The sequence below is a fragment of the Culex pipiens genome, chromosome 3 (assembly GCF_016801865.2).
Source record: "Culex pipiens pallens isolate TS chromosome 3, TS_CPP_V2, whole genome shotgun sequence".
Taxonomy (NCBI): Eukaryota; Metazoa; Arthropoda; class Insecta; order Diptera; family Culicidae; genus Culex; species Culex pipiens.
Genome location: NC_068939.1, coordinates 183,584,503 through 183,596,749, shown reverse-complemented (window position 1 = coordinate 183,596,749; position 12,247 = coordinate 183,584,503). Strand labels below are relative to the sequence as shown.

Here is a 12,247-nt window from a genome sequence, read left to right as displayed (position 1 = left end):
ACTTCAAAATTGGGTCCTAAAATGAAGCGTAGATTGCTGATATTATTGTTCACAGCGATAAAGCTTATTTTTCTGAGTACAATGACCCTTTGTACGACCACAAAGAGTTTAAAATGGATTTTTAAATCAATTTTGAAAAATTAACCTTGCGGTCCTTCTTGACAGAAAAGCTCCTACTTGACAGCTCGTTCCAAGGGGACCATAGTTGATCCATCGAAAAAATGTTGTCTTGTCAATATTTTTTTTGCATTAAAATGAAAAAAAAGTGATCAGAAATGGTTTTTAATAGTGTTTTTTACCGTTGTACACAAAAATTTACATAGGGCTTTAGTACCCAATTGCAAAATTCTCATTTTTAAAAAGCAGATTTGCGATTTTTATCTTGGAGCGTAACGGCCTTTACGAACGCTCGAGAATTTACCCAAACTAAGGTTGATTTCGCTTAAGCGTGCCCGATTTGTTTACGTCCGGGACGCGTTGTTTTGTGTCGCGCAGTTTAGTAAAAAATCCGCAAATTTCTTTTAAAAAGTGAATTTTCCCCCCAAACCGGCCTCAAGATTGATTCCCACATGATGGTGTCCACGCGGGGCCACAAGTACAAGTTTATGGATGGCGAAAAGGTGCTCTGCTACGAGCCGGATCCCAACAAAGCGCGGGTTCTGTACGATTCAAAGGTAAAAACAAAAATAGTATTTTCTCCGGTTTTTGGGGAAGTTTCATGCGGGATTATTTGAATTTCGTAGGTTCTGGAGGTCTGCGAGGGAAAGGACAAACGTGGCCGGTTGAATGGCAAGATTGAGTATCTGATTCACTTTCAAGGGTGAGTGCCGGCCGGCTAGCCGGTTTGACGTGGGACTACGCTAAATGATTTTTTTTTTTTGCAGTTGGAACTCTTCGTGGGATCGGAAGGTTGGGGAGGATTTCATTCTGAAGGACACCGAAGAGAATCGGCAGCTTCAGAAGGACTTGGCGGAAAAGTCCCAGTTGCACCAGGGAACCTACCTCTACCGGAAGGAGCGTAAAAAGCAAAGGGAAAAGAGTTTGACCGCGAGAATTGAGAGTTTGACGGGGCATGGAGCGCTGAAGGGACCGAGTTTGTCGGAGGAGGGAAGCTCTTGCAGTAATGGCTTTAGCCGGGATGACTCCGAGTTTCAGGTTGACGGGCCAGCGGCGTCAATTGACGTCGACACGGAGTATTACAGCAACAGCAGCTCCGTCGAAAGTAACCACGAGGAGGACAAAGTTTATCTCCAGGTCGGGGACAAGCTGAAGAAGTTTCTCGAGTTTGACTATCGCATGATTTCGGAGGGGACTTTGACGGAGATTCCAGTTAAGCTTCCGATCGTTACAATTTTGGAGAACTTTGTCCGTCACTACACAATCCGACAACTGTTCGATTTGGGCCAGGAACAGGCTAAAATGCGACGACGGAACAGCTTGTTCCAGAAAGGAGACCAGAAAACCAAGGATTACGAAGCCATCCGCACCAACGTCGAACTGTGCAAGGAAGTGGCCGATGGCTTACGACTATACTTTGACTTTACCCTCAAGGACTACCTTCTGTACCCGCAAGAACGCCAACAGGCCGAGCTGGTCCTCTCTGACGAATATCTCTCCAACTTTACCTACATCGCATCGCCGAATCTTTCACTCGATCTCCTAACAGTCAAGCTGGAATCTCCCACGGCCGATCCCGGCACGGACAACGTCGACCCATCTCTCCCGGGAAGCTTCAACGCCGCCCAGGAAGAAAAGCGTCGTCGCCGGCTCCGCTCCCACAAAAACGAGGAAAACGAATTCATGCTGGAACTTGGCTTCATCAAGCCGGAAACGCTCTCCCCCGGAAATTCCCAAGCCCTTGCCTTCTCCCTGCTCAAAACGGCCTTCCCCTCGGGCATAACCATCACCTACCAGTCCAAAGAAATCCTCGAGGACGTATTCGGCTGGAAAATTCTACCCTCCGACGCCCCCGCCGAACCCTCAATGCTGTACGGCCCCACCCACCTGGCCCGCATGATCGTCAAACTCCCCGAGTTCCTCTCCGTCACGAACATCGCGGACGAAAAGCTGAAACTGCTGCTGAAATTCCTCGACTGCTTCTCCGACTACATCGAGGAGCACGAGGAGTGGTTCGGGCGGCACAATTACAGCGACAAAACGACGGCCTCCTGCATCCGGATCAAGGAGGAGAACCTGGACGACGGAATGATTGCCGGGCCGCTGCTGTCGGACGTGAAGGTCGAGGAGACGGCACTGATGTGAGTTTGTCTCCGGCGGGAATAAAGTGATGCATTTTATGGAAAGTGTGTAGTGTTGTGCAGTTGGAAAGAAACTTCCCTTTGAATGGAAGATGTGAGAAAGTGAGCTGTGAAGAAGATTCATCTTGTTAGGTAAGTGATTTTTTCCTAATTTATTTAAATTTTATTCAACTGATAATTCATATCCACATTACCTTACAATTACAATTTATTTAGCCAAATTCTAAAATTTGCTGAGTAACTCTGCAAAAACAATATGCATGCATGGTACTTGAAAGTCACGTCTGTGTTTGGGAAGTGCTTTTTTTCAGCTGAGCCCCGATGGTTTGACATCGATTGTTGTCAAACCATCCGGATCTGAAACTGAAAAGTGTCAAACGAAAAAGTGAAAAACTTACTTGAAAAACACTTCGGTGTAAGAAAAGCGCACATTTTGTTGTAAAGGGCTCGTTGCAAAACTTGATTTTTTCAGCACTCGTCGTATTTATCCAACTCGGTAATCTACGTTGGATGAAGTGCTAAAGAAATCTTTTTTTACAACTTGCTGCATATTTTTTTTCCTTCAAATTATAGAACTTTGTAAATCCCTGGGCCTTGTAAAGTCAAGGGGCATGATTTGATCCTAGTGCATTAGTTAAAATTTGGGTATACATTCTTTTTTATAAGCACTATGGACACCACTTCATGCTACGAGAACTCGCTTTGCCGCAGTCCCAGGGCTTAAGCGTTGACCGATAAGCTGTCTTCGTGAACTAGGTAGTTCTCCGATAGTGAAAATATCACAATTGCACAAGACACCGCTGCTTCTGTGACTTCTCACTATTACAATGTTGGATTTAGGTTGGGACTTCAGGATAGTACAATTGTGTTGTTGCTTAGCATTAGCATTTAAAATAAATCTGTATCCTTTACAAATCTATTTGATGTTAAAGTTAGTTAGTTAGTTAAGTTAAAGTAATGCTGTCAATAAACTTTGATTGATGTAGAATACTAGGCATTCTTTTATGTCAAATTGTCCATAGAGTCTCGATCAATCAACAATGTAATGATATCGGACAAAATTCGTTGATCTGTTGAACTAACGGTTTTCGGATTATGATTGTATCGACCATTGTTGCGAATCGAGGAACTACGGATTTTTTGACGTAAATGCTCATTTCTTTTTCAAATCGCGGTTTCTATCCTATTTGTATATCAGTTCATAAATTTTTATTTTTTTGATAGAAGTAGTGCTATAACAGGTAAAGGAATGTTTAGTTTTGAACATTAAGTTTAGAGGATTTAAGATTAAAGTTTAGATTTTCAATCCAAAGTAGTTAGCAAATGAATATTTGGACTTAAATGAATAATTGAACATTTTGGACTTATGAATAACACTCAACTGTGCATTTATTCTAGAGTCAGATCCATACAGCGTCAGTGTTTATTTGGTCGAAGTGTACTAATTCATTGGCAGATCTGATTCTAGTTGTAATGTACGACAAGACTACTGACGGACGTGACAGGACGAGGGCCCAGTTTAGAGGTTTCAACATCAACGATGTGCGGCTGGATCACCCTCCCAAAAAAAAAACAAAAAAAAAATATAGAACTTTGTAAATTTTCTAAAAATTCGAGATATTTAAGAGTTTTTTAATGTTTTTAGTTTTTTTTTTAGAAATTCAGGAAGTTTGAGAATATGTTCAATTATAAGAATATAAAGATGTTTTTTTTATCTTATAGCTTTTTCAAGAACTTTTCAGGAATTTAAAGATTTTTTAGAATTTTAAGTAATTTTGATATTGTTGACATTTTGTTTTTTTTTATGGAACTCAGGGAGTTTTAAGAATTTAAGGTATTTCTAATTGATTTCTGAATTTCGATTTTTCAGGAATGGTAAAAAATCGGTAATTTCAAAAACATTATTAATTATAAGAATGTAAAGATTTTTTTTCGAATTCCAAGAATTTCCGACATTTTAGGATTTTTACAATATTTTGGAAAATTGGAAAATTTGAAAATTAGGTTTTTTCGAATTTAAAAAAAAATTACAAGTTCTTAAAATTTTGGGAAACCTAAAATTTAAAAATTTGAGGAGTTTCAAGAAATTGGGATAATTAAGAAATGGAGCTTAATTTTTTTCAGTTCAAGGTATTGGAAAAAAATGAATTTTAGAAAAGTTACAAATTTTAGATTTTTTTTTGATTTTAATAAGCCTAAAGCTTTTAAAAAATTTATGAATTTTTAGAACATAAATTTCAAGCTGCTCAGAAATTCGAGGAATTTTATAATTCTATTTTTTGGGAATTTAAACTGTTTAACGCAATTTGAAATTAATTATAAGAATTTAAAGATTTATTTCAAATTATAAGAATTTCCGAAATTTTAGGATTTTTACAATGTTTTGAAATGTTTAGGTTTTTATTTTTAATATTTTAGGTATTTAATTATAAAAAAATTAGAAAATTAGGGTTTTTCAATTATATTTTTTTACGAATTCTATATTCTATGATACTTTGTCGAAGACGCAGCTGATTTAGCGGTCTTCATCACTCAAGTATCGGACTAAAATTCCTATCCACTTCCCCCGTGTCTTACCACTGGTCGTGGCCGGCGCTGTGATTGGCTAGCATGATAGGGACATTTGAAAGTTGCGAAGTGGTGATGATTGGTTCCTACTCTTCATCTGTGGTCCACGGAGCAATTCTTGGAGGTCCTGGTCAATAACAGAGTAGCAACTACGGGTAGACACCAATGCTATGCTATGCTATATTTTTTTACGAATTCTATAAATTTTGGGAAACTTAAAATTTATAATTTTCAAGAGTTTTAAGAAATTTGGATTATTAAGAAATTCCTTAGTTTTAGGTGCGTCATTTTTTTTTGAATTCAAGCTGAATTAAAAAAATTAGGAACGTTTCAATTTTTATATTTTTGTCTAATCTAATCTAATCTAATCGAACACAAGCGTAGCCAGTCCGAAGAAAGCATCCTGGAAGAACTTGTGGTTAGATAACGCCCCAAGTTCTTTCTTGTCAATATTAATTATTGCAGTACACTTGAGTTACCCCGAAGATGTAAAGCAAAAATTAAAGCGGCCAGGCCTACTGCGTTGCATTAACCGCAGAGACAGATTCTGTGAACGGAGCACATTTCACAGAATCAACAGGGGAGGAAGGATGCGTGGACATACCGTACCAAACGCTCCGGATCAGTTGTGGTTGGGTGTGTTAGTGTAAATTTGGCATAATAATATTTTTTTTAGGTGATGGCGAGAGGGGGGGGGGGAAGAAAATTGGGTTTGGAGGAAGGGAAGGGTTATAGGGATATATCATTTGATTAATAGAATATAATATCGTATTTATAAGGGAAAAATCATCTGGTAAATAATGATTAATGAAAAGGAATGATCTCACCAAATTAGGATTCTACAGCTCAAGCTGTATTCAAACGTATCAAAAAACCACTTGATTCGCAATTCTTCTGAGACTTCTGGACTTGATCAGCTAATGACGGACGGTAAATTCTAGCTGCTGGAAGAGCATCTGGGACAGGAACGATGGCATCTTCATGATTACAACCAACTGATGAACTGGCGATCCTGCCCTTCTTGCTTTTTCAACATGGTCTCGAGCACCAAAAAAAAAAAAAAAAAAAAAAACTGTGGACCGAATTGTCGTAGTTTAACACGAATGGAAGTAAATCGTTTTAAGGGAATTAATCGGGAAATGCAAGAGCTGTCACAATTCTTAGCACCGTAAAATTTTCACCGTTTCAAATTTTATATTTTTGTTGATTTTTATTAGTCTTAAGCTTTTAGGATTTTTATGAATTTTTAGAGCATAAATTTCAAGCTACTCAGAAATTTGAGAAATTTTGTATTTTGTTTTAGGAATTCTAGCTGTTTTACGAACTTTAAGGTAAAAGTCCATTTTATAAACCTTAAAGAATTTTGGTACTTTATGATTTTTAAAACAAATTTGACAGAAATAAAATAAAAGAAATTTTTGGATTTCATTATTTTCTGGAATCAATTGGAAATAATGAACTTGAAGAATTTTAGTAATTAAACATTTATTTGTTTTAATTTATTTTAGTTTTTTCTTTGAACTTAAAACTGAGATATTTGATTTTTTTGCCGAATGGTTTTGAAATATTTGATTTGAGTTTTTTTTTTAATTTCACGAATATTTTCAAACGTTTAAGAATGCTGAAAATTAAAAAAACAGTAATTTGAGAATTCAAGAAATCTGGAGATTTTGAACGGTTCGCGTCGCGGTCAACAAGCCGGATTTTCGTTGCCGTTTCCGTCTTTGTTTCCCCCCCGATTGTGTGTGTATTTCGACCCGGGTGATTTCGGGATGTTTGACAGTTGCTTTGGAGAATTTGAACGGTTCGCGTCGCGGTCAGCAAGCCGGATTTTCGTTGCCGTTTCCGTCTTTTTCCCCCCCGATTGTGGGTGTTTTTCGGTCCGAGCGGTTTCGCGTTTTCGCATTTTATTTGGTTTTATCTTTCCACAGCCGGCTGTCTAAGATTGAATCATTTATGCTAAACTCAACACCAAATAACCGGGAATAATCTCATCCGCATCCTTCGACTGTTTGCCTTGAGAATGCATAATACATCACATCATTAAACAAAATTTATTGATTATTGGGTCGCATCATCATCCTTTATGATGAATCCTGGCCATTACCCTTTCCCACTAACAAAATCCCAAGTAGAAGTAGTTTTCCGGCACACGTGGGGGTGTGGATATCGTATAGAACCCACCCTTTGTAGCAACCTGTGCTAACTAACATTCCCGTCCCAATCCCCCCGAGATCTACAAACTGACATGGCGGGCTCCGTTGGTGGCCAATGACTGTAACCTATTTGCTTCAGATCTAGTTTTAATGATCTTGATGTTTTACCTTTTCAACGCATTCATACATGCTGTTGATAAGGGAAACACCATTAGATCGATTAAGTGTATGGTCAGTTGTATTGATAGGATATTACGGTCCTGTTCAGCAACGGAGAAGGACAACCATGGGTGGTCTCTCATGCTCATGCTCATGCTCAATTCAAGAAATCTAAAAAAAAAATATTTGTGATTTTTTTAGAATTAGTTTTTTTTTATTTTATGAATTTGAAGAAATAAAAAAATAACGCTAAGAAATTCAAAGACTTTGTTGATAATCTTGGAATTAATTTTTAAGAAAATTTTGGTGTTATTCGTTGGATGATTTAAGAAAAAGATACTTTTTTATGATAAGTCCTGAACATTGGATATCTTGGTATATTGGATATCAGATCTTGATCTGAGAGTTCCGTATCCGTAAAGTAACTTTTGTTTATTTCCACAATTTTTTTTAAGTAATTCGGATTGTTATAGAATGAATAAAAACAGCGCCCGCGTGACCATAGTATCGTCGTAAAAAAGTGTATTTCAATTACTAAAATTTATACAATCTCATGAAACATATTGTTCTGTTTGTCTGTCTGTCTGTTTATTGTTGCCTAACTTGTCCCAGTAACATGGTTGTTATTGTTTTTTTTTCTCTTCCGCTCTCTTTTTCCGCACCACTCCGGACCGTTCACACCCTCGATCCCTTCTCGACTATACTGTTAGTAGTATTTGTTTGTGAGTTAGTATATCTCAATAACTAATATCGATTTGTTCAGTTCGATTTAAATTTAGATTATTTTCCGCCAAAAGGTTTTATTTCCGAATGTTTTTTTTTGTTTACTTTATACCCAAAAATGTTTTTTTTTTTAATTTAAATGTCGCTTTTTCCGAAACCAGATACATTTTATATTCTATAGAAAAAAAAAAAACAATTTACATGACGTTTGTCGTTAGTTTGGAAGGAATGAGTTAGTCTATTCTAGGCATTTATCATAACTTGGGGATCGATACGCATTTTGTGTAGATGTCTGTCTGGCTGGTTTTAGATTTCGCTTATTTTTAGTCGTAAACTATCTACTTGGTTGTGTGAATGGGGGGGAAGTTTCAACTGTTTCTAACAGCTATTTATGAACGTTACACGTTACGTTTGTTTTCTTCTTCTTCTTTTGCTTCCGGTAGTACCATCGAACAATTGCTTAGCATTAGAGTTACTTTCGATTCTAAATAATTTAATATATATACGATATACTGCTGCTCCTCGCGAGTCTTCTTTGTAACGAACTTTTTTTTTTGTCTGCTCTTGTTTTCCGATTATACTAGAAGGACATCCAATAAAGCATAATAATAGAGAGATAGAGAGTTAAAGGAGATGTTTCAAACGATTGCACCGCTTTTTAGCTTCAACTTATTAGATATACAAACTAACTTGTGTGTTTAGTCACATTGACGAGCCTTGGTTTCTTAACTTTTCTTTTTGTGCGCTCGCGCCATTTTCTACCAACACGCGTGTGCAACTTTCCCGCTTCACGTAACCGAACATTTCGTGAATGTAAAAGCGCTTGTTTTTTTTGTAAATAAATACTTTGAGTTTCTAACGTTAAATAGTTGTGTGTGTGTTGTGTAGTGGTTTTAATTATTGTTTAGCATACACGTTTGCGCTTTAAGTCAACTGTATATTTTGCTTACGAAAGCTAACGTGAGTTTTCTTATTCAAGATATTTCGATTAAACGGCTGACTTGTAACGATGCGATTCAAATATAAGTTAAATACTGTTTCAGATGTCACTAACATGCGCGCACTCGTTTTTTTACTGAGCTCTAAACAACAGCTTAATATACCAAATATATAAATATTCTAACATTTCGCTTACAGTTTTTTGTTTGTTTGTTTCCTTCTCCGAAGATGCTTGTGCTTTGCGAGCGAGTTTGATTTCTTGTAAATTATTCGAAAAATATGCGCGTCGAAACTTTTTTTTCTTCTTCGTTTTACTATTTGATTAGTTTAAGCCGCTTTGTAAACGAGGCCGGACCTTTATTTCCTTTTGTGTCGTGTGTAAACTGGTTAGAATTGAGTATAAAGAGCTAAGAAAGGGGTCAGTACAAATTAAATGGACGGAGATATTGCTTCTGAATGCAGGCCGGTCCGGCACTGTGCGGGATGAAATTTTGTAGTTTTTTCGCTGGAGAAATTGTTGAGAAAAGAGCAGTTTTTCATTTAAGAAATTTTTCCATCTTTTTAAACACTTTAACGCGTCTTCATTTTGACCTGAGAACGAGAAAGTTTAATTTTGACCCAAAAGTTGGCAAGTTGCATGCAGCGTGCACGCTGCGCTACCAACCTGACAAAAAAAACACAAAAGGTCGAACTGTCAAAATTTTTCGCTTTCGTTTCGCGGACCGCGTGCAGTGCGGAAGTTTTTGTTCATTTGTGCTAGAATTTAAAATAAGTGAAAATTGAACGTGATTTTTGTGTTGCTGGAATCGTCCCCAAAAGACAGTGATTACAGTCCACTAATTCCGCCGTCATAATTTCACCGCCGACCAAGTTGCGACGCAAAGACTCGTTTAAATACTGACGTAGGTAAGCAATACCACCACATTTTTCGGCAACCTCATCAAACGAGCAAGAGTAGTCAATCGACTAACCGATGCGGAGCCAGATTTTGAACCAGCGACATCATAGCATGAGCAAGAAAAATGCTCTTAGGTCAAATCCATACAAATTGCTGCCGGATCTTCCGGAAGAGATCCGGAAAAAGATCCGGCAACAGTTTTGTATGGTTTGACGTTTGCGGGGAGAGTCAAAAAAAGTAAACAAATCACTTCGTGCATAGGCCAATAGCTTTTTGGATGAAATAAATACGTGATAAAGTACAAAAAGATGGAAAATTTCCTAGAAAACTGCTCGGAAAACGTAAAACAAATATGGCTGCTGTGAAAATTCCTCACTTTCCTTTAACTTTCGTGGCACTGGAAGTCGTGGGTCGCATAAAGCCACCGGTTCGCGACGTGGCATTCGTCGCCGGAGCCGTCCGGGACGTCAAGCTCGTTCTCGTGGTGGACCCACTCGACGTCGAGGACGCTCCGCCGCCGGAGTTGGCTATGCTAGTGTTACTGGGCGTTTTGCTCTGCAGCCGGCTGCGAACGGTGTTTTGATTTTGGTTTTCTTTAAAGCTAGTGCTCGGTCCGATGGCGGTTTTGAGCGGGGGCTTCTTGGCGGCAGCGATTACCGCGCTCGGGCCTATGCTCGACCCGCTGGAGCTGCTTCGGCTGGCCGGTGTTCCGGAGGAGAGCGGGGTTCGCGTGCTGTTGGCGCTGAGTGGCCTCTTTGTGGGGGAACTGTGCAGGGACAGGGAGGACGTGGGCAGGGCGGAGAGGGTGCTACCGGAAGTGCCGGTGGTCAGCGGGGATGACTTTGGACGTAATGGCACCTTTTTGACGGTGTTGGTCGAAACGGCACTGCTGAGGGATGAACGGGACGATCGGAGCGATGTGCGCGAGTTGCTTCGCTCGACGTCCAGCTGGTGCTGTAGCTTGGCAGCCGGTGAGCTCGTGCCGCCGGCCAGCGGCGATTCGGACTTTCGCATCGAACTCGTTCGACGTGGTAACAGATTCTTGTTGACTAGAGAGGGCGGAGTTCCCCTCAGCGATTTGCTGCGCTCCAATGCGGATTGGTTCTTGGTGATGAGGATGCTCGGAAGGGTCGAACCACCCCGAACCGGAAGTTGCCTCTTCGGGCTACTCTCGACGGATTTGACGACCTTTTTGGTATTGGTGTTGTTCTTCGAGTCCGAGCCGTAATCGTTGCACGACGACGTACTGTCCTTCCCGTGGGACGGAGTGTCCGAAACGAGGCTTTGCGTTTCTTCGAACCCTTCGTCGTTGAGCTCGTGCGTGATCAGCTTCACGGTGCCAATCTCCTTCGGCGGACTCCAGCTTCGCTCGGGCGTCGGCGACTTTAAACTTCGGATCGCTTTCCTCACATCTTCCTGGCTAATTCGACTCAAGTTTCTGCCGGTCCGAGCCGCTCGAGCCAACGCTTCCGATCCCTTTCCTCGATCGTCACTCACACTGGGATTGTTCAGCTTGTCCTGCCAACGCTTCAGTCTGAGCTCCTTTTGCTTCTCGGTAGATTCAATCTCCGCGACGGCCGCCACGACGGGACTTCGTACGGTTGGCACATCCGAGGACGACGCGAGCAGTGGATTGTCCGGCAGGGATTCCGGTGAGGTAGTCTCGTTTCCGCTGCTCATATCGACGGGTCGTTTGAAGCGTCGCGTTCGGCGTGTCAACGAGAACCGATCGAACTGGCCGTCGCCGAGCACTTCCTGCTCGGTTTGGCCACTTGGTTGCCCAGCAGTCTTGGCATCGGATTCCGAGCTCTTGGTGTCGTGAATCTTGCGACAGGAGTTGGCCGAACTTACGGTTTGATCGCGATCGCGGCTGAAGCTCTTTCGTATCGAGGGTGGCGTTTCGATGTTGTCGGAATCGATCTCGATCTTGTTGTTGGTCTTTTCGTCGTAGATGTGGTGCGTACGGCGTGCTCTTCGGGGAGGTGGAGCCACCACTCCTCCCGCGCTTTCCGGCAGTTGGTTGTTGCTGCTGGTGCTGGTGCAGGATGAGTTGACCGAGGAGATGGTCGTGGACGGAGTATTATCGCTAGTTGGTCGGATGTAGATCGAGGATTGCTTCTCAGCCGGTTGCGCTGAGCTGGACTTTGGCTTGGTGGCTTGTTGGTGATCGTTGCCGGTCTGGCGGATGTAGATGGACTGTTTGTTCTCTTCGCCGCTGGTTGGCTGCTTTGGTGAGGTGACTGTGCTCTCCGGTTGGGATCCGTTGTCCGAGCCGCGGCGGATGTAGATCTGGAGCCGATCGGACGGAGGTCGTTCGCCTAGAGCTTGGATTACGGACTTGCGTTTGTCCTCCTCCAGGATCGACTGCAGGTTCGAGCTGGGCGCGGTGTTCTCCCGCGATCGCTGCCTTCGGTAACGGCGCGCGTCCAGATCTTCCTGGCTGTTGAGACTAGACTTGCGCCACGCGGACTTGTCCGGGGAGGTTGGGACGGCATCTGAAAGAAGAGCGAAATTTGAGCGACTGGATTTGGATTGCGGATCCCATG

At 41.2% G+C, this 12,247-nt stretch overlaps 2 protein-coding genes across 4 annotated transcripts in view; one reads left to right on the top strand and one right to left on the bottom strand.

Moving 5' to 3' along the window:
* The first annotated feature begins 477 nt into the window (after positions 1-477).
* Positions 478-2,303, top strand: LOC120425777 (protein male-specific lethal-3). Its single transcript, XM_039590389.2, has 3 exons — positions 478-674; positions 744-820; positions 885-2,303. The coding sequence occupies exons 1-3, from the start codon at positions 570-572 to the stop codon at positions 2,260-2,262; spliced, it is 1,560 nt and encodes a 519-aa protein (XP_039446323.1). The 5' UTR covers positions 478-569; the 3' UTR covers positions 2,263-2,303.
* A 5,492-nt stretch (positions 2,304-7,795) lies between these two features.
* LOC120425767 (FH2 domain-containing protein 1) overlaps positions 7,796-12,247 on the bottom strand; it is an 80,924-nt gene continuing 76,472 nt past the window's right edge. For all 3 annotated transcript variants that reach the window (XM_039590375.2, XM_039590376.2, XM_039590377.2), the window contains one exon: positions 7,796-12,196. In XM_039590375.2, the coding sequence (XP_039446309.1) occupies positions 10,074-12,196 (2,123 nt within the window). In that variant the 3' untranslated portion in view covers positions 7,796-10,073. The remainder of the gene's footprint in view (positions 12,197-12,247) is intronic.

Coding starts and splice junctions, on each gene's coding strand:
- LOC120425777 (XM_039590389.2), top strand. CDS start 570: ATGATGGTGTCCACGCGGGGCCACAAGTACAAGTTTATGGATGGCGAA. Junction 675..743: donor GGGTTCTGTACGATTCAAAG/GTAAAAACAAAA, acceptor TGAATTTCGTAG/GTTCTGGAGGTCTGCGAGGG. Junction 821..884: donor TATCTGATTCACTTTCAAGG/GTGAGTGCCGGC, acceptor TTTTTTTTGCAG/TTGGAACTCTTCGTGGGATC.